Genomic DNA, 22194 nt, shown 5'->3' on the forward strand with positions numbered 1-22194 from the left:
ACCTCTCTTGGAAATTTTTTACAAACTGATGATAAATTGAGGAAACATGCTTCATCATTTGGTATATACTGTACGGCCGTACGCTGCAGGTAGTTTTCGAAAGCTGCTGCTTTTTTTTGTAACTCTAAACTTTATATAATTTATAGAAATCTAAACTTTAGAATAATTAGTCCCTTCTTGTTTCTTAATTATTGTATTTAAATAAGCTAAAACACGACTCTGTACTGCAAGATTAATTGATTGATTTGTTATTGCCTGTAAAAGAAAGAAGTCGGAGAAAGAAAACATTCTCAACTTGGGAAAAAAACATGTCAAAAGTGGTAACTTACGTTTATATGACCCTCTCTCTCAGTGGCAAAACGGCGGACTATCGTTAATTTTATAAATTACGTATGTGGATGTTTTGGCGATAGACAAAATCGAGTCCGGGATTTGGAGATGGATACGATTTCAAGTTGGAGTCGAAATAATCGGAAGAGATTGAATCAATTGGAATCACAAGGTAAGTTTCTCAGATTCTTAATCAAAAAAAAATTTCTGTGTTCTGTTTTGATTCTCTTTGGCCTTTGATTTGAGTGTTAATTTGTTCTCCAAAGGAGGTGTCTCTACGGATTCAATTGAATATGCAGAAGAAACAGGAATTTTCTGAGTACAGAGAGAGGCTTAACGAGACCTTGTCGTATCCTGAGCTCTCTAATGACCAAACTCTTGAAACCCTTGTCAAGAAACAGCTCAATGAAGGTTTTTGTTTGTTGTGGTCGTTGATGTTTGCTATATATATACTCTTAATTTTACCTTTGCTGTTAATATTTTTATTTTCATGTTTCTTCACAGAGTGTAATGTGGATATATTGGATCAGAGAGTAGCTGTTTTATCCAGTACAATTGTCAATTGAGAAGTATGTTTTTGTAATGATGCATCTTATGGTGATTGGAAAGTATGTTTTTGTATAGCTTTTGTGATTATTTTCTTGAGTTTACTTGAAACAGAATTTTCACAAAGTGTTTTCGTGGTTACAGTTGAAACATGATGATGAAGATTGCCATGTTATGTACCGTGAAGGAATTAAAGGAAGCCCATTTCATACACTGCTCGTTGAAGGTTGCATTGATGGGACTATCGAAGACTGTAAGTTTTCTTCATTAAGAGTTTGGATCGCGATTAGTGTTTTATGATTAGGGTTGTTTGATTCCCGAGTATCAAGCCAACAAGGATGCAGAGATCAACAACAAGACTGCATATTCTAGGTATCTATATCATTATTTGTGAGATCTTACTGTAGTTAAGTGAGATGAGAAACAATTCTAAATGTTTTGATTAGGGTTGTTTGATTTTTGATCCTCTCTCAAGGTATCTCTTTCTCATTCACTCTCTCTCTCTCTCTCTCTCTCTCTCTCTCTCTCTCTCTCTCTCTCTCTCTCTCTCTCTCTCTCTCTCTCTCTCTCTCTCTCTCTCTCTCTCTCTCTCTCTCTCTCTCTCTCTCTCTCTCTCTCTCTCTCTCTCTCTCTCTCTCTCTCTCTCTCTCTCTCTCTCTCTCTCTCTCTCTCTCTCTCTCTCTCTCTCTCTCTCTCTCTCTCTCTCTCTCTCTCTCTCTCTCTCTCTCTCTCTCTCTCTCTCTCTCTCTCTCTCTCTCTCTCTCTCTCTCTCTCTCTCTCTCTCTCTCTCTCTCTCTCTCTCTCTCTCTCTCTCTCTCTCTCTCTCTCTCTCTCTCTCTTTCATTTGATTTCACTTTTAGCTTCTTCAGTTTTGTAAGAGGCTGTTGGGTTTGGTAGTAGAGCATGTCTCTCTTTCATACGACTGTGGACACAATTCCTAGAATGATGTTCCATTCTGAAGTAAAGATTGATGTTTGAGTGAAACTATAGCTATGGAGTGCATGATTTAATTGATATTAAACACCATTCATCATAGGTTCTGTTTTTTCAGATATTTTGGTCCTGTTTCTTATACCGAGATTTCATACTTGCAGGTGCATATCTCATTGGCTGGAGATAAACATATGCGAGTGACTTGGATTACCAGCGACAAATCATATCCTTCATTTGTCGAATATGGAACATCGCCAGGGAAATACTCGTATCTTGGTCAAGGAGAAAGCACCTCCTACAGCTATATAATGTACAGGTCAGGGAAGATACATCATACAGTTTAAAAAAAGTGAATTAGGATATTGCTGCTACAATGTGAAGTATATGGCTTTTAAAAAGGTGAATTAGGATATGGCTTCTCTGTTTTTGTTGCAGTTTTGGTTATGATCATTGTCTTGAGTATCTTTAGTCTGATTTGGTACTAATGATTGGTGACTGTCTACTATGTGAATGTTGTAGAGCTGCAGCCATAACTCGAGTGAGTGAGCAAAGTTTTGTTTGTTGGCCTGATACGTTATTGTGACTAAGAAGTTTTCTTTTTCGTCTGAGCTACTTTCATCATCAGACAACACAAGAAGAATGCCATTAGAACAAGAAGCAGCAGTTGTATGTTTAAAAATTAATTAAATGCAATATTTTCTATTTTTTATAAAATCTTAAATGTTTACACATTTATACCACTTCTATTCTACTTAAAATTTTTAAATTTCAAAAAACAATATTTTCAAAAATAATAGACCCAAAATTAGAACCTACCATTGGAGAAGAAAATTTTAACTAAGAGATCATGGGTTCTTATATTCAAAACAATACACAATTAATTTATTAAAAAATCAAACAGTGTTTAAGAATCTCCAATTATGATACTACCATAATCTTGCTCTTAGGGTGATAGAGTTGGTGTTTTAGAGGTTCCTTGCAGAGGAAGAAAATGGCGAGGGCGGTGAAGACTCCATTAAACATCTATTCAATGATTCTTTTCCAGCATAAGAGAAGATTCTGAACTCTTTCTTGGTATAGCAGCGGGAAGTACAAATAAAAAGAAAAGCAAATTTTACTTGCGATTCAGAGGAATTTAGAGTTTCTGTATAGGGTTTATGGGGTAATTTATGTATACCTTGTAACGATAGCGATATGAGATGTCTTGATCGAAATTCGAAACAGAGCCGGCTACAAGCAAATATATATGAAAAAAATTCTGTCAAATTAAAAATATTGTTTGGTGGTTCGAAATGGTCACCGTATGGTAAAAAATTGGAATGTAGCCTTTAACTTTCTTCAAGTAAAACTTATACCGAATGTTAATATCTTCTAACGATTACGATCGATGATGTAATATATATTATACGATCAATAAGACAATAAAACACCTATGATTTTGTCATGTCATCATGTGGTATAAAATATCATAAAACATTTAAAAGATTCATACAACCTGTAAACTTACGCAGTTACGTGTATAGATTCCTACTATTCAAAAGGATAAAAACTTTCGTGCTCTTTTTCAAATAGTATTGCCTTTATCTTACAATTAATAAAAAGAGAATAGGTTTCAATTCAAATGTTGAAGCAAGTACCATTCAAATCAAAATTCGAACAAAGGATAGAATAATAATACTTAAAAGCGAGTGGGTGTGAGAGAGGCATGACCATGAAATGTTGCAACCTCCTCTAACAAGAAAGAAAAAGACAATATAAGTTTCCAAGATTTAGACATGAGAGACCATACTTCGTTTGTCACTTCAATCTAAAGGAACCTTATTCCTCTTTTTTTTATATCTGGTTTAGTACGTACAACTTGTAGCCAGATTCATATTAGTACGTACAACTTGTAGCCAGATTCAGTGAACCATACATACGTTAGCTTAATCTATCTAAGTACATGAAGCTGTCATTTGAATTATTTTGTACCAAAGAGTGTGTCTAACTAAAAATATAGATTTCTTAAATATAGCCTTAGCTAACAAATCAAACTAATTAAGTAGTCACTTTGATCCCTTCCCCTAACATCTAATCTTGTCACAAATTGACAATACTATTCAGCAATAGGCACTAGAAAAAGAGCATAATCTCACAAGATGAATAAACAAAATCCAACTTTTACAACTCCTCGAGTCTTGAATTGTTGCTATGAGTTTTAATCGCTTAAATCAGCACAATTACAAGAACCATTCATTAGTAGTAAAATCGATTACACTATAACAAAACTTGCCTTACGATGATTTACAAATATCTCTACTAGGTTTCAAAATAGTTTGACAGTAACATATTTTTGTTTCTTATCTTATAGTAATAACAAAAATATAAAAATCAAAAAGGCATAATATGAGTGGTCTTGGTCTCATAAGCAGACAAAACAGAAGAGTTAATCTTCAACACTTTAATGAGATCTTTAGCCATTTGTCTCACCATCGCCGAGCAGTTGCTCTGTATCACCACCAACAGCTTCGTCACTCCGTTACTCCTCTCCACCGCCGTCGTACCTTCCCTGAAAACATAACACAAACACCACAGTATCGTCACCGCGTGCTCCGTCGCCGCCGTCGACACTTTCAAAAGCTTATTCACAACTCCTTCGACGCATCTCCCGTTGTCTTCCCCGCATATCTCTGCTCTCCCTTCTCGCTTCGATGACAGAGTCTCCAACAGCTTCAGTGACTTCTCCGTCACGGAAACGCTCGTCATCTCCGTGGTCATGAGAATGTCTTTGATCTTGGAGATTACTTTAGCGGCGATTAGTTTCGATCTGACTCGTTTCGATTTAGAGATTGTGATTAGAAAAGATAAACTCGCTTCGATCAAACTCGGATCTGACTCGGTGACGCTGATCGATTTGATCGTCTCTGTTAAAACGCCGTCGTATTCCGCGACCAAGAGCTTTGATCTAGCGTCGTATGAGATCCAATCTAAAACCCTAACGGCTTCGATCTTTGATTCTTGATCCCCTCGTCGGATCGTTAAGAGCATCGCCGTTAAACAATCTCCTCCGTCGTCGTTGAGCATCAGATTCGATAACGTTTCACGATCTGGTTTGATCGTATTCAAAATCTTAACCGCCATTAGAACTAACTCCATCTTCTTCTTCGTCGTCGTCTTTATGCGTATGATATCAACGAGCATTGTTATAAACTCCATCTTCTTCTTCTTGAGAAACTCTCTGTTCGAATCAGAGTCCTTCAAGAACCGAACGATCCTAGTCAAAATCTCAATACGAACGTCGTCGTCTCTCTCTCGAGTCGTCATCAGTCTGTTTAACGACTCGTTAACTTCTTCCTTGGTCGGAACTTTTTGACCAGACGGCGGAACCGGAGAAGAACCGGTACCAGAAGAGTCGGACCAGAGTTTGATGAGACGTTGGAGAGTGAGGTTAGGAACGAGATCTTGAGTTTTGAGGAGTTGCATAGTAGCGGGACAAGTGTTGTTACCTCCATCGAGCCATCGTTGGATGCTGGCTCGATCGTAGGTTACGCCAGTGCAGAGGCTAACGGGAGATGTCATGACGTCTAGAGATATAGGACATTTTAAGAAGCTAGGGACTGTAATGTACGATGTCTCTGTTTCATCATCGTGTCTCCCCATCTCGAGTTAAAAAGAAGAAAATGCGGGAAAAAATAAAAGAAGATGAGAGATGCGTAAGTGTGGAAGGTGAAGAAGAAGAATGAAGAATGAAACAAAGTGAGTGGAGAGTTTGATGGGTTTTAAACTTTTAAGATATAGAGAGAGAGTCAAACGCACGCTTGCGTCACCCTTTTCTTTAACCTAATTCATTATAACATTTTTTTTTGAGTAATAATATTCCCAAAACATAATAATTTTGAGTATATGCACTACATACCATAAAAATGGAAAGTATTTAACAAACTACCATGGGACCCACAATCTATTCTCTCTCTTCATATACAATTACTTTTATACCCATTACATATATTACATGTTATTTGTTTAAATATCATGTTATTTTTGTTTTTTGAACGAAATTATATATCAGTTTGGGTTCACAAATGAAATAGTTAGGGTTTAAAGTTTACAATTAAAACGAAATTATATGTCGGTTTGGGTTCACAAATGAGATTGTTAAGGTTTAGATTTTACAATTAGAACGAAATTATATGTCGGTTTGGGTTCACAAATAAGATGGTTAGAGTTTAAATTTTACAATTAGAACGAAATTATATATCGGTTTGGGTTCACAAATGAGATGGTTAGGGTTTAGATTTTACAATTAGAACGAAATTATATGTCAGTTTGGGTTCATAAATGAGATGTAAAATATAAATATTACATGCTATTTTAAAAAATTTCACGTAATCTTTCATTTCTACATTACAATAAAATAAGAAAAGGGTGATTTTGTCTTTTTACTCCCAAAAAACGTGGGTCCCATGGTATTCTCCTATTAAAAAAAATTGTTGTGCTATTCTCTTAAATAACTTTTAGAATTGTGGTATTTATTTAATTAACCCAATAATTTTCATATAGTATTTGAATAATCTTGAGGACAAGTCGGAAATTCTAGAAAAAAAAGATTGAAAGATTCAATTAAGTTTTGATCAGGGGTCAAAACAAATCAAAGAACGTTTCTGGATGAATGAGTAGTAGTAAGGTCGTATGTGGATTGGGTCAAGTCGTAACCGTTTTGATGTGTTGTTTTGTTGATGGGGAGGACTTTGACCAGAACCAACAGCGTAGAGTGACCATTACTCGTGTGTGAGTTAGAAGCGTGTGGGATTGTTGAGATCTCTCATATCTGCACGAGGGGGTCTATTTTGGTCGCGTCCCACAGCCACATGGCCTTGGTCCATCTCATGTCCTATTTTTAGTACATTTTTGATGAACTATAATGTAAAAATGTATATATGTTTTCTTTTCTAATAATCAGAAACCAAAAGCAACAGATTATATATACAAGCTGAAATTGGTCATGGGCGGATTATAATATTTTGACATTTATATTTTGTATATAGTTTATATATATATGTTTAATGTTGTTAATAAATAAAGAGTGTGTTGGCTTCCACTACGGAGAAAGAGAAACTGATGGATTATATTATTCGAGCAAGCTAGCGAAGAAGTGTTTTTGATGCCGGGGGGAGAAAAAGCAAAAGCGTTTCTTTTTTTCTGAGATTGTCATCTTCTCTTCTTTCTGGTCACTATAATGTTTGTTTGTTACATATACATTTTAACCTTTTTTATTTTTTTTTGTGAGGAACAATAACGTATACAAACTATAAAAGTATTCGCAGATACATTTTAGTTGTCTCATCGTCTGAAAAGTATGGTTGGACTGCCTAATTGTCTAATGAAGTTAACAAAAATTAGGAGTTGCATTATAATTATTATTCATATTCAATGGATTTGAGTTTGGTCCTAGTTTTATTTTAATAATCATTGCTTTAGTTGCTCACGGTTGTGTTATTTGTTTATATTATAACTATTAAGTATAAATACATCACTTTTGATGATATATACTAATGCCTAAGGGCTAAGGGTGGGTTGTGCCATTTAGTTTATTATTTCTTCTTTCAAAAACAGCATTTGGTTTATCGTCTCTTCATTCATCCATTACTGTATTTGTTGCATGCATAATTAATTATTTTGAATAGTATATGCGGTTTCTTTCTTTGAATTTAAGGAAAACAGCTAAAGTTGAAATTTTTGTTGATCCGTATGTGATAAAAGGCACGGGTGACCGAAAGTTATTGGCCTAAATAGTAAAATCAAACTTAGGTGCTGAAAATATTTCAGTTATTCAGAGGTGAGAGAGGTAGGAGGAGTAGGATGAAATGCTTGCTGACTCGTGAATCATTTACTTTGAATATTATTGTGACAGTTGAGTTTTCTTATAGTTAGGTTTAACTTTCAATTAGGTTTAGCATAATTAAACGAATAATAGCCGTTAAAACGAGCGTAAGATCTTATCAACCTTTTTATAATAGATATCGATCAAGCATCTCTTTAATTGAAAGAAGATATATACACGTCCATGTATTAAAGAGAAATGAATGGTAATTAAGTAGCATTTTATAAAACTTTAAAAACTTTTTTCTCGATTTATTTGTTATCTATCATCATTCTAACGGCAGACGAATGAATTGAGTATATATGTATATTAACTCGTGAGCATATAATTTGATAATAGGGTGGGTAATATATAATAGGGTAAATTGCACCGAAAGAAAAAATAAAACTATAATGATGCGAACGTGCATCATATTGTCTACAATTAGCAATTATGCCAAATCGGAAAAAATATCTACGCCAATTCCTATTATCTCACCTTTTAATAAATTACCTCACTCATCGTCTGATCCATCCATTATTGTTCTTGGTGGACAATTATTTCCATTTGTCATCATATGTAAGGATACTATTGGCAATTTTTCTCTTCTTTTTGTTTTTCCTTTTTTTTTTTTTTTCTACTTAAATATTTCTAATTAGTAATCAAGTCGAACATGTAATTCTAAATGTATTATGCTAAACGGATTTTTTAAAAATACAAGATTCTACGTTCTATTTTCTTCTAGCTAGCCAGTATTGTCATTTGATGATATATTTTAGTTTAACACAAACGTACAACTTGAAAACTATTTTTATTATTGTATAAATGTAAACCATGAAATTCATCCGAGAATGATGTATTAGTTAATAACTTAATATACATGAGTAGTTATATTTGTTTACCGTGAGATTGAATATTATAAAGTGAGATAACATATTCGATGAAGATCACAAACTTTTAGAGTTTTAGTCTGGTGGTTAAACGGCAACGACAAATTTGTAATGAGGCATATTCAAAATTATTTCTCCACAAATTTGTGGTGCAAATAGTTCCAAATTTTTTTTGGATGAAGATAGAGATATGAAGAAGAATCGAGTTCCGAAAGTGTGGGGTTGTATTGTTGAGGTTTCCATTGGCAGAGGCAACTCGTTTGCATCACATGAAAAAAAAAGGGAAAATTATAAATAAAGGATCTTTTTCCAAAAATTTGGCTATCTACACCTTTTTTTCAAGATTGTTAATTGTGACGAAAATGCCCCTACTAGTAGAAATAGTGAAGTTTTGAAAAATTTGAACCAATAAACAAACAGAAAACCCATGTTAGTATACAACTGTTAAAAAAAAAATTGAAAAAAAAATGTTTTGGGTGTCAAAAATCAGTTTGTAAATTGCTGATTTCTGGTCTAAATTGTTTAGAATAGACTTTCTACGATTTTTTCTCTTTCTGAAACATTTAGATTGTTCATTCTACAGTTTGTACATGTTCTAAGAAGTTTAGACGGAAAATTTGTTCTAAAAATTTCAGAACCTCAATTTTGTATGTTCTACAAAATTAAGAATATGTATTCTACGTTTTTCTTCATTCTACATCAATTCAGAATTCGTTTTCTACGTTTTACCCTATATACTAAAAGAAGTAGAAGATATATCATAGAAATTTTTAGAATTTGTAATCTGTAAACCTTAGAATACCCTAAAATAGAAAGAAAATAAATTAAATAAGGAAAGTGAATAATTTTTAAATATTCTTAATTTATGGTTAAGATTTCGTAATTATTGTTTAGATTTGTTCTAATATATTTTAGAATACGTATTCTAAATTATTTAGAAGCTAAACAAATTAAGAAAAATCGACATTATACCTTAACGTGATCGGTCACCATCTCTTCCACCTTCCACAAAAGCTTTCACTTACCTGTTTATGATGCAAATCTATGTTACTTGTGGTGTATGGACACTGGATGCCAAGAAGGAGTGGAGATTTATTGATGATGAAGAAAAACGTGCTAGATTACTGATTTTGCAACCCACTACATCTCTTGAAGAGTTGAAGGTGATGGTTTCAGAAGACTATGAAATAGAGCAAAATATGTTTGATGTGGAATTCAGTTATCTACCCACAGAGGTTAAAGTTGATTGTCCTCCTGTTGTATTGACAAATAATAGAGGTATGAATAATTTTCTTGCATATCTGAAAAAGATAAACATGATTCGGTTGTGTGTTACATTCAAAAGAGTAGTTGATGGCGATAGGAGTAAAGTCCAGTTCGATCTGAATAAGTTGTCAGTTGATAGTAGCGATGGTTGTAATGTGGAAGTTGATGTGGGAAAATCAGTAGGTATTATTTCAAGGAATTCACCTAAGCCGACTAATGATGTATTAGAAAAGCCTACTGATGCTAATCTTGGTGATGCTGCTGGTTTAAAGTTGGAAGATTCAATGGTAAAAAATGGTGAATATTTCAGCAGTAAGGAAGCTTTACAGGCTACTATGGAAATGTATGCAATGAAATATAACTGCGACTATAGGATTACAAAATCTGATAAGAGATGGTGGTGTATACGCTGCATTGATAGTGTTTGTAATTGGCGTCTCCGGGCTGAGTGTTTACAAGCGTCTACATATTTCAAAATCAACAAGTTTGTGGGTAACCATACATGTGCCCCTTCAAAAAAAAACTCATTTTGTAGGACTCCATCTGCAAGAACAATTGGACATCTCATTAAGCAAAGCTATGAGGGTGTGAAGGAAGGTCCTAAACCGAATGATATAGTTAATATTATTCGTTCAAGGTACGGCTGCGAGCTAACATATCACCAAGCTTGGGAGTCTCGGGAGTATGCAGTTAACGAAGTTAGAGGAATTCCTGAGAAAAGTTATGCTAAGATTCCAAAATACTTGCACATGCTACAAGAAGCGAATCCTGGTACGTTCACGAATTATGAAATTGACTTTGATGGAAGATTTAAATATCTATTTATTTCTTTTGGTCAATCAACAAGAGGGTTCTACAAGTCAATGCGGAAAGTGATAGTAGTTGATGGTACATTTTTGAAGAATAAATACAAAGGGGTTCTCCTAGTTGCTACAGCTGTAGATGGTAACTCCAATTTGTATCCAATCGCATTTGGAATTGCTGATTCTGAGAATGATTGTTCATGGGAGTGGTTTTTTATGCAACTTAAGATGGTTATAGCTGATGAAGAAGGTTTATCATTTGTGTCAGATAGACATACATCGATTGCTAAATCAATTGGAAACATCTATCCATTGGCTAAACATGGTATTTGCATCCACCACTTGCTTAGCAATGTGATAACATATCATAAGGGAAGAGGTGTCGCTGGTAAGGTTGCAAAAGCATCAAAAGCTTATAGAGTTGCTGAGTTTGAGAAAGAGTTTGGGCAAATTAATAATATTAGTCCTGCTATTGGAAGTTATCTAGAGGAAGCCGATGTGACAAAATGGGCTCGCTGTCATTTTCCGGGTTATAGGTATGATATTAACACCAACAATGCAGCTGAATCAATCAATGCTGCTTTGAGGACACCCAGAGAGTATCCAATAATTCCTTTGTTAGACAGCATCAGAGAAATGATGACACGCTGGTTTTATGAGAGTAGAGAGTTAAGTGCAAAGCATAAAGATCCTTTAACTGTTGAGGTGGAGAAAAAGATTTCAAGAAGAATAGAGAAAGGTAAATTCATGAACGGTTATTTGATGAGCAGATCGCAGATCCAGGTTAAAGGTAATGGAGTAGACTACATTGTTGACTTAGAAAGAAGGACTTGTTCATGTGGAAAGTTCAGCATCCAAAAACTCCCTTGTAGACATGCTATAAAAGGAGCTTTTGATATAGGCAAGGATCTATATCCTTATGCTGATGATGTGTATACCACTACTGCATGGAGATCGCAATATGAGGAAACTGTTAATCCAATAGGTGTTCCTGAAGAAGAATGGCGAGTCCCACAGTATGTTGAAGATGCAAAAGTTCGACCACCAAAAACAAGAAGACATCCAGGACGGCGAAGAAAAAGAAGATATGAATCCGCTGAAGACAAGATAAAATCATCACAAAACTCACAAGGGTCAAAGAGACATAAGTGTGCGCGGTGTGGCAAAGAAGGGCATAACAGAACGACCTGTGATATCGTGATATAACAATGGTTTGTGCATCAACTTAAGATTCCTGTTTTTGAATTTTTGATTTCACGGCAGCTGCTTTGTGATGAATGATGGTGTTTGATGGTTTTTATTTTCGATTAATAGACTCATTTGTTTTGAAATTCGTTGATGGTGTTGATTTAAGACATTTGAAGTACTCATGTGTTTTGAAATTCCTTGATGGTGTTTTCTTTCAATCAAACTTTCATTAAAACCAGAGTACAAAAAACAAGACTAACAAAAAGTGTTAAGCATAACAACAAAATACAGAAAGCAAAGACATCATATCATCTTCTTATAAAGCCAGGCCATTGAAACTGCCAATACGAATAGTACACAAATCCTCTGCTTGTTCGACTTCTCCATACTCTCTTTCGCAACCATTAGCTCTTGCCTGATGATCTCAATCATATTCTTCTCCATCTTTTCTTCCATCTCCTTCACCATCTCCTTTTGGAGCTCCACATTGTTTGTTACCATCTTTTTTAGGTCCTCTAAGAGTTGGTTTTGTTTGCTTTCAACCATCCTAATCTCCTCTAGAACAGCATCATCAACCCAACGGAACATGTGTTTCTCCTTCTTCTCCTAAAATCATTGTTTCGATAACAATATTTAATAAATTTCAGCTATTGTGATGAATAAGGACTGATAAAAGTAAATTACCTTCACACCAACAACACATCTGTAAAATCTCCTACAGGGATTCTCTTCCGTCTTTGAGGTGTAGGTTCTAATCTCTCCACCACACCAGCATCTACACGGAACTCCAACCTGAGAACTTCTCGACGGTAACCCTGACGATCCAGCCGAAGAACGTTGGCTCATGGCTCCTATCAGTTTTTACGATGAAGAAGAAGAAAGTATCGGGAAAGAAGAAGAAGAGAGTATTGGAGAGGAAGATCAATTATTGGAAAAGAAGATCCCTAATTTTAAGAAGAAGAAAGTATCGGGAAAGAAGAAGAAGAGAGTATTGGAGAGGAAGATCAATTATTGGAAAAGAAGATCCCTAATTTTTTTTCCTTAATATTGAATTAAAAACCGGGTCATCGGTATGCTTACATCGGGTCAACATTTAAATTTGGGTCAATAGCTGGTTTAAATCTGATATGTTTAAATTATGGCAAATCGGATATGTTTTTGTGTTGTTATGTTAACATTTAAATCGGATATGTTTTTGTGTTCTTTGTGTTCTTATGCTTATGACCTTATGTTATTGAGTCTCATATTAGTCAGTCCTAAATCAACACCATCGAGGATTAATACTAATGAGTCTGATATTAGTCTAACAAGCAAAAGCATCAAAAACCATCATTTACAAAACAATCATAAAGACACTTAAAAATTAGGCAAGGTCTACAAACTCAGCCGCATACACTGGACGCACATAAGTTTTCATTCGTTCCACTAGCACAGGATCCTTTGCTGCTGACCAAAGATCGACTGCCAACTTCAAACGAGCTTGCTTGATGTTTTCATCGTCAATCAACTCATAAGATAGATCACGCATGTGACACTCGATATACTTCAGGGCATAAACTCCACAATCACAACTTGACCGATTTAATTTAGGTGGCATACGAACCTGGATGATCTCGTATGGAGTCAACAAGGGAGCTTTTCCATCAACCTTTTTGTGAATCTCCTTCACAAGACGAGGGATGACATTAGCGAATGGCTCAACGTGTCTTCTGTTTTGGTATTGATTACAGTCGAAGACTTCAATTGTTCTTAGTCTGAAGTTAATGCAAACTGAGATCCAGTGATTACCGTTAATGAAGACCGGTGCATAAATTCTGTCCAAATCTACAGCCCAACTTTTTCCTGTCTTTCCATGAGATGGCAGTTCACCTTTGGCATACTCTAACAAGAGGTGATTCCAAGTGTGGGTTCGTCCTGTCGATCTAAACTTATTGTAGTCGGCCTTGACGTGCTCGCTAAACTGACAATTCATGAAACCTACACGATCCAACTCTAGGCGGCCTAAAGATGTATGCTCCCGAAAAATATACATCGTTGCATCCATTTCCTGTAAATATTTAAAGACTAAAGTTTGTCATACTTTAATAATATAAATTATAATATTTCAAAAGATTGACACGTACCTCGTTTCCAAGCCATTTGCCACCCATCATGACTCGCTCAAACAATTCTCGATCAAGTAAAGTTGGACCCAGTTGAATGCTTCTGTAAAAGTAAAACAATTGTAAGATTACAAAACAAAAAAAATTGATAAATCATAACATGTATATAAAAATGTTTGAATCACGTACTCGTAGTGGATCCTACTCCACTCTTCAAAAGCATTCCATAGATCATCAGAAACGAAAGTCAATACCGCATCCGGTTCATCTTTACCCGCGTCTTTGGGACTCAGTGTAGGATCAAATCCGGACACAATAGACTTTTGAGATAAGTGTCCTACTGTGTTCTTTAGATAGTCTTGTGTATCTACATTGAGGTCTATCAACAGCTTATCTAAATCAAACGGTTCAACTTGTCAAAAAAAAATATAATAATATGAAGGGCTTTAGTTAAAGTTACAACACATAAATTATGACACATAAGTTTACGTAACTTAAGTTACAACACATAAATTATGTTTACAACATACACATACAAACAAGGATACAACAAAAACGAAAGAACACACAACATATTACAATCGAACAAGGCATTGAGCTACTTCTTATGTACCAAAGTTTTGGGCTTCACTCGTGATGGACTAGGATCCACTACTAGTGGCTTAGGATCCACTGCTGCTGGTCTGGATATCAAGGCCTTGATATCTGATACATCTTTCTCCAAAGTTAGCAAACGTTCCCCAAAGGTCTCTGTGAAGCTCTTGAAAGAAGAGTCAATCAACTCCTTAAAGAACCGCTTCATATCATCTCCACAAGAACAATGTGAAGTTGATGCTCTCTGATTTAAGACCATTCTTTTCCGTGTCTCTGCTCCATGGTCAACTAGCTTCTTCTTCCTCTTCTTTAAGCTAGACACTTCTGGGATATCAGCTTGCTTCTGACCACTCTCCTCTCCAACCGAAACTTCATTGTCCCCTCCAACAGTCTGAGATTGTTCCACACCAGCATCCTCAATGTTATCATCTTCCACACCATATCCTTCGACACTCTCCCAAATATGATCTCCAAAATCATAGTCAGATCTGATCAAAGCTTCCAAGTTGTCCACTTCACAATCTTCAATTTCATCACCCCTCAAAAATTCAATGGACTGCAATATATCAAAGTTTCCAGTGGAGGAAATGCATGAATAAACAACATCCTGACAAAACAAAAACAAAGAAACCAATTAAAAAAAAAACTCAATGTATTCGAATTTAAACTTAAAAGAAAAAAGAAGAAGTCAACTGACCTTGTTTCCAATTGATTTCTCTAAAAGGAGGAGCTCATCATATGATACTTTAGCAGCACCTTTCCAATTAGAGATTCGGCTAAGTGTAATCTCTGTGTCAATCTTCTCTCCCATAAGTTGTCCAATAAGAGGAATGGCTTCCATAACCCAAACTTGAAGAGCATATGAGAAACCATTGAGGATGTAACTAATGGGGTTCTTCAGTTTCTTTCTTGCTTCCACTATAGAGCTAACTAAATGGTCAAAAGCTACAAGACCCCAAGGATAAGTCCTAACCTTCTCTAGATCCATGACCAGCTTGATGTATGAATGTGGTATAGCTTTCTTCTCATCCTTAGCCACTACCAACCCAGCAATCACACAAACATACACAAACCGAATTCTATCTTCTTGTTTTCTCCATGATGGAGCTGCTTCAAGGTGGGTCTTCATCAAGTTTTGAATGGTAATGATACCACCTCTCTTCAACAATTTGCTCCAAAACCCATTATCATCTGTCCAACTCTCTGAATCATGACTGAAATCGGCTGAGTACTTAAGACCAGTAACTGCATGGAATTCTTGCATTGAGAATCTAAGCGGCTTCTTACCAAACACAAACCACAGCTCATGTCTTCTCTTAGTCACCAACTGCCTACACATGATGCTGTGTATCAACCGAGCTGAGTACCCAAGACCATTCTCATACAATGCAAATACAGATGCGAAAACTGGATCACCCTTCACAATCTCATACTCTTCTGGTAATGCCTTCTTGATTTTGTGTAAGATTGACATTCGACAAGTGTTATTTATCTGCCCAACTTGTGGCTCGCTTCCATCTTCCATAAGCCGTTTAGGGTACTTCTTTTCCATTCCTGCCGAGAAAAGTAAAAAATGAATTAGTATAAATTAGCCAAAACTGAAATAAATCAACAAAGATATGAGACTTCAATTTTGCAAAAAAAAAAAAAACAGATTACTAAAAGTATGATTTATAAGTCCATAGAACCAATAGAGTCAATCCATAAGCCCAATAGAACCAATAGAGTCAAACACTAAAGATTACTAAAGCTATGATTTAAGAAGAAAAAAAATCTGTTTTTGTTTATTAATCATTTGGATGCAACATACGCAAAAAGGAAGCAAACCGTGAGATGATGCTTACTCAATTTCTTGAGATAATGTATTTGTGTAAATATAATGCTTATAAGGTCAACAAACAAGATATAATTCCTACCAAACAAGCATTTAGTTTAAGAAAATACAGATTACTAAAGCTATGATTTAAGAACAAAAAAACTTTGTTTATTAATCATTTAGATGCAACACATGATTTTAAAAACAATAACATATGCAAAATGGAACCAAACCGTGATTCCAGATATATAAAACCCAAAAAATAATTCACAGTTGAATAAAATGATTCACAAGTAACATACGCAAACCTTTTAAGTGCAAAGCATAAATGAAAACTAAGACTACTAATCATTTAGATGCAAACAGGAACTTGAAAAAAAAAAAAGAACAAACGAGATACGATTTTAAAAAAAAAATCACGGTTCTTACTTGTATCAGAATCTGATGGTGCTTTTGTTGAGGACATTGACAAAAGCTCCTTATGATCCAATTCTGCTCTCAGCCAAGGTCAATCTCTGACAAATATAATTGACTGCAAAGAGAATATAAAGAGGGTCATGACTGATATAGAGAAGCAGTCAATAAATCCATATGATTAATGCAAACTTTCTCAAACACAGCTAAAATCAAGAGATGTATGCAAACTTTTTAACTAAATGATGATAAAAACAAAACAATGTTACAATCTGTTGCTGCTACAAGTGTGGATACGCTTCAATCAACACCCTAATCACTCATATCTAAGCTCATATCACCCTACTTAGAATCAAACAAACTAAGAAAAAGAAAAAATGAAGAACTCATAAGAAAAAGCAAGAGATTGAAGCAAACTTTTTCACTAACCTTATCGTTCACAAAAAATGTTCACTACTGTTCCCATCATCACTCTTGTTCTTGTTAACTAGCTTTATCGATCTTGTTTCATCAACCCTGGTACACAATTTACACTTTAAAGTCAATAGAAAACAAAAAATAATAATCCACAAGCTAAAAAAATCAAGAATTATATGGTCAATATGCTAAACGGATCTAAAACTATGATGTTCTATAAAAACCTTTGATGTTCATTTGAATTCTGGATTGAAATAGAGATTACAAAAGAAAAAAGTTAAAAACTAGCAAAAAAATTCCACAATTAAACATACCAAATTCGATAAATATGGAGTCATGATTAAGAGAAATCCAAACTGAACATTTGATAATTTACTTATCATTGGACAATTCTAGATTGAAATCGAGATTAAACAAGGACAAAATTTAAACATGCAAAAAAAAATACACAAATTAACTTACCCAATTCGATCGACAAGGAGCAATAGAGAAGAGAAATTCAACCGGATTGAGCTTGAGATAGTGAAGAGGAGACCACCAAAACGACTAAGAAGCAGATGGATAGACGGCGGAAGACGGTGAAGAAATCGGCGGAGGATGGTGAAGATGGAGAGAGATGGTGACGATTGAGAAAGACGACGTGAGATGGTCAAGATGGAACGACGGTGAGATGGTGACGATGGTGAGAGACGACGGTGAGATGGTGACGATGGTGAGAGACGACAGTGAGATGGTGACAATGGTGAGAGACGACGGTGAGATGGTGACGACGAGATTGTCACGATGGTGAGATACGGCGGAAGGGTTTGTCGCGATTACCTTAATTAGTTTCCAATCGTGAAATTAAACCTTATTTTGTCATAACCCAAAACAACAATTTAGGCCCACTCGATGAAGCCCAAAACCTTTTTTTTGTTTCGGTTTTATGAAGAAGAAAAAACAGGAGAGAAATATATCCCGATTAATTTATGTTTTTTTAATTTCAGGAGACAAAAAATCTACAAAATATATCTGAAAAAACAATTAAGGGCATAATTGGCTAATTTTATATCATAAAACCTATTTGGCCAAACTTTTGAAAAAAAGGTGTAGATGGCCAAATTTTTGGAAAAAGATCCTTAATTTATAATTTTCCCTATTAATGACTCTTCATAATCATAACTAGCCTTTACTTTTGTTTTATACTTCCTCTGTTTCATATTAAGTGTCATTTTAGGATCTTCACACAGATTAAGAAAATCATTAAATTTTCTATTTTACCTCTTATCAATATATATATTTTTTTTTCTATTGGTCAATACATTAAATTGGTAGGGATAAAATTGGAAAATTTACCAAACATCTACGTTGGAAATACAAAATGACACTTATTTTGTAACAAAATATTCAGCCTAAAATGACACTTAATATGAAACAGAGGGAGTATAGTACTAATTTTACTTTTGTTTCTTTAAACCCCTCTCTTACATAAGGATTATTGCGGTTTTGTGTTCCATAAAAATTTGCTAAAATTGAATTGTAAAGATATGTTAATTTAAAAAAAAAGATTTTTTTACTTTTCAAAGAAGTTCAGTTTTCCTTTTTTGAAATTTTGTTATTAAAACATTTCCAATATTAAATGGTGGTACGAGATAGAATGTTAAAAACAGTTTGTTTTAGTAACATTAGAGTATAATATAAAATCAAGAGAATTTGTTAAAAATATCCTTTTTAAGATGTTCTTTTTCAAATATACTTTTTTTTGAACATTTTTATTTTGGTCCTCTTTTACATAATTACAATATGTTTAATTAATTTTAGAATTTTTTTTTAGGTTTGGGTTCTCTATTTTACTTTTTAGGTATAGTTTTTAGGGATGTCAAACGGGCATGCCCGCACCCAAATGGACCGCCCGTGATGGACCCGTATTTTCAGTGAACCGCTGCGGACAGGTGCGCTGCGGGCGACGGGCGACGTATCAGTGCCCATGCCTGCTCCGCCTATCTTTGCGGACTAATGGGCATGCCCGCGGGCGTCTTCTAACTATGGCACAGCTCTGAGTCTCTGACTCGTTAGAGAAGATGACGACGCGAGTACTTACGGTTTGGCCTTTGCTGCTTGTGAACAAACTTATGTCTAACACACAGTCACACTCATACAGCATCGAGTCATTGACTGATGTCGGTTATTAACCGGTTACGACATCGTCCACGGTTTTGTGATCAATGGTTCTTGTATTATTTATAGCATGATTACTTATGACAAAACAAGTACGTGATTGTTTAATAAGAAACCGAAATGTGCACTTAGCTTTTAATTGTGATAATGGAGCTAACAATGCCATAACCAATACAGAAACGCAAACGCATAATGAATATGTTTAAACTGAAATTTAAATTAGATAAATAGTAAACTGAAACAATAAACCAAAGTATTAAACTGAAACATTAAACCAAAGTATTAAACTGAAATGGAAAGCTGAAAACAAAAATCTCAAGGTCAAGATGTCTCTTCAACCAAATCAAGCTTGACAATTGATTGGAAAGAAGGTAGTGTCTCATCTTCATCAAATTCTTCATCCTTCTCTACATATGGTAAAGTAATAGAAGAAGGTCAAGGTAATTATATATCACTTAAAAGTTACACAATCAATACCAAAATGTGAAAATTGTTTGCTTACCATTTTCATAGGCTTCAAAACCTTTTAACCAATTGCGGCAGCATATTAGTGCTTGAACATTCTTTGGGAGAAGACGGCTTCTGTACTTGTTCAAAACTCGAGCTCCAATACTAAAAGAAGATTCAGATGCTACTGTTGTGATTGGTATACTAAGGAGGTCGCAAGCCATTGACGCCAGTTCTCCATACCGCTGAGAGTTATCTTTCCAATATTTTAAAATATCCAAACTCTCATACTCTATCATGTCTATCGGCGGATCATCTAGATACATTTCCAAAGAAGACTTTCCACTAGTAACAACAGTTTGTTTGCGAAAGTTAATAAAATCCTGTAAATATATAAAACTAATCTTAGTATTCAAACAAAAAAAATTAACAAGACATGAACATTTTTAAAAAAATCTGCACATTTCTCAAACAACTTAAGACATAATTAAAACAAACCAAACTGCACCTAAACCACAAAAAAAGTGTACGTAAATAAAGTTTCAAACCGAAGAGAGTGAGATCATAACTAAAGTACGTAACCAAAGTTTCAAAAAGTGTACGTAACTAAAGTTTCATAGCCTACGTAAAAGATTTCATAGCCTAAGAGAGTGAGAATTTGAATACTTACATCATAGTTGCCAAAACTCCCTTTTTTTCCTTCATTCTCATCAGTTTGATGATTAGTTTCACGTGTCTCTGTAGAAGATGATGTGAAAATGGACTTATTCTCATAAGATTCAAAAAGAGTAGCAAGCTTACCACGCAAATGTTTAATCTTTATCTCAGCAGAACCCTTGTCGTTCTTTCCAAAACAATAATTGACCAGTGTTAGCTTCAACCTTGGATCAAACACTGTTGTCATTGCAAAGACATCACTAACCTCTTCCCAATACTTATCAAACCTTTCTCTCATTGGAACAATCATACTTCTGATGACTTCATCTTGATTCTGTGAATTCGATATCAACCAATTGTTAATCTTCCAAACTTGCATGAAATACAAGTTTGAAGTTGGATATGTTGAACCTGAGATCAGATTAGTGATTTCATCAAAAGGCTCCAAAAACTCACAAATCTGCTTCAATCGGTGCCATTCAGCTTCTGTAGGGTGAAACTTGTAGTTTCTCCCATCAATGACTTTGAGATTACCAAAGGCAGCTCGATACTTGAGAGCCCTATCAAGCATCTTGTATGTTGAGTTCCATCTAGTTTTCACATCCATAATCAAGCCCGCTTTCAACTGTAGACCAACTGCTTCAACACACTTTGCAAACAATACCTCACGTTTTCCAGAAGCTTGTACATATCTAATACTCTCTCTGATCTTTTCCAATGTATCACCTATATCTTTCAGGTCAATCTGAACAATGATGTTGAGAATATGTGCTGCGCATCGCACATGAAAATACTCTCCTCCACACAACAAATCATTCCGCAACATAAGCTGAGATTTCAGAATATCTTGTGATGTGTCATTGTTAGTAGCATTGTCTAACGTGATGGAAAACACTTTTTTCTCAATTCCCCAATCCTTCCACTTCTCTAGAATTTCCATTGCTATGTTCATACCTGAATGTGGAGGCGGAAAAGCATAGAAAGCAAGAATCTTGCTGTTTAATTTCCAGTTCCTGTCAACATAATGTGCTGTTAGACACATGTAGCCCTCATGAGTGATTGCAGTCCACAAATCAGAAGTGAAGCTAATCCTCCCTGGAAGGTGAGCTAATTCTCTCTTTAAATTCTCTATCTCGTTCTCATAGAACTTGTAAACATCTGCTGCAGCTGTGTTCCGACTAATAAACTTCACATCTGCGTTCAAATACTTCCAAACTGATCTAACTCTCTCATATTCAACATAGGCAAATGGCAGATCATGCTGAATGATACACTTAGCTACCATTTCGCGAAAAACCATATGATCTATCTTCCTAGCTTGTAACTTTGCTTCAGAGTTGAGCATCACCTTACTAATATCAACTTTACTAAGCCGAACCTTACAAGTTTCCATATGACGATTGTAAGAATGTGTACCGTTCTTGTGTGAATTGTAGGCATAGTCCCTCTTGCAATAATTGCATTCGGCTCTGTCTTGAAGTTTTCCATTAATAGTCTTCTTAACCACTGTAAAATGCTCCCAGCAATCTGCATACTGCTTTCTCTTTGTCGGTTCTGTTGTTGTAGCTTTCCCTTTTCCTTTATCTCCTACGACATTGTCATGTAGATCATCATCATCATCATCGATATCAATTGCTGCCCTTTTACCAGATTTTTCTCCATCAAACTTATTCTGCTTTCTCTTCTTCGGTACTGATGATGTTGTCTTTCCTTTGTCCTTTTCAACATCATCTACATCAATATGAATTGCTGCTCTCTTACGACTTGTAGATGGCTCTGCTCCATCAAACATATT

General features: G+C 35.1%; 3 protein-coding genes and 1 long non-coding RNA gene across 5 annotated transcripts; 2 read left to right on the top strand and 2 right to left on the bottom strand.

Annotated features, from left to right (window-relative positions):
* Positions 270-2218, top strand: LOC104746245. 2 transcript variants are annotated; one of them, XR_002035408.1, is made up of 5 exons: positions 270-502; positions 597-741; positions 835-938; positions 1021-1248; positions 1971-2218. It is a non-coding gene; the product is annotated as an uncharacterized LOC104746245 (long non-coding RNA). The 2 variants fall into 2 exon arrangements; XR_002035409.1 differs by having other exon boundaries at positions 835-899.
* On the bottom strand, positions 4020-5614 carry LOC104746246 (U-box domain-containing protein 29-like). Its single transcript, XM_010467678.2, has one exon. The coding sequence runs from the start codon at positions 5446-5448 to the stop codon at positions 4180-4182; it is 1269 nt and encodes a 422-aa protein (XP_010465980.1). The 5' UTR covers positions 5449-5614; the 3' UTR covers positions 4020-4179.
* On the top strand, positions 9855-11808 carry LOC104748304. The gene is made up of 4 exons (XM_010469968.1): positions 9855-10803; positions 10876-10995; positions 11095-11642; positions 11740-11808. The coding sequence occupies exons 1-4, from the start codon at positions 9855-9857 to the stop codon at positions 11806-11808; spliced, it is 1686 nt and encodes a 561-aa protein (XP_010468270.1).
* On the bottom strand, positions 12099-12641 carry LOC104748305 (uncharacterized protein At4g04775-like). The gene is made up of 2 exons (XM_010469969.1): positions 12480-12641; positions 12099-12401 (listed from the first exon to the last, which is right to left on the bottom strand). Exons 1-2 carry the CDS (start codon positions 12639-12641, stop codon positions 12099-12101), a joined length of 465 nt encoding a protein of 154 aa, XP_010468271.1.

This window comes from Camelina sativa, chromosome 15, assembly GCF_000633955.1.
Source record: "Camelina sativa cultivar DH55 chromosome 15, Cs, whole genome shotgun sequence".
Classification (NCBI taxonomy): Eukaryota; Viridiplantae; Streptophyta; class Magnoliopsida; order Brassicales; family Brassicaceae; genus Camelina; species Camelina sativa.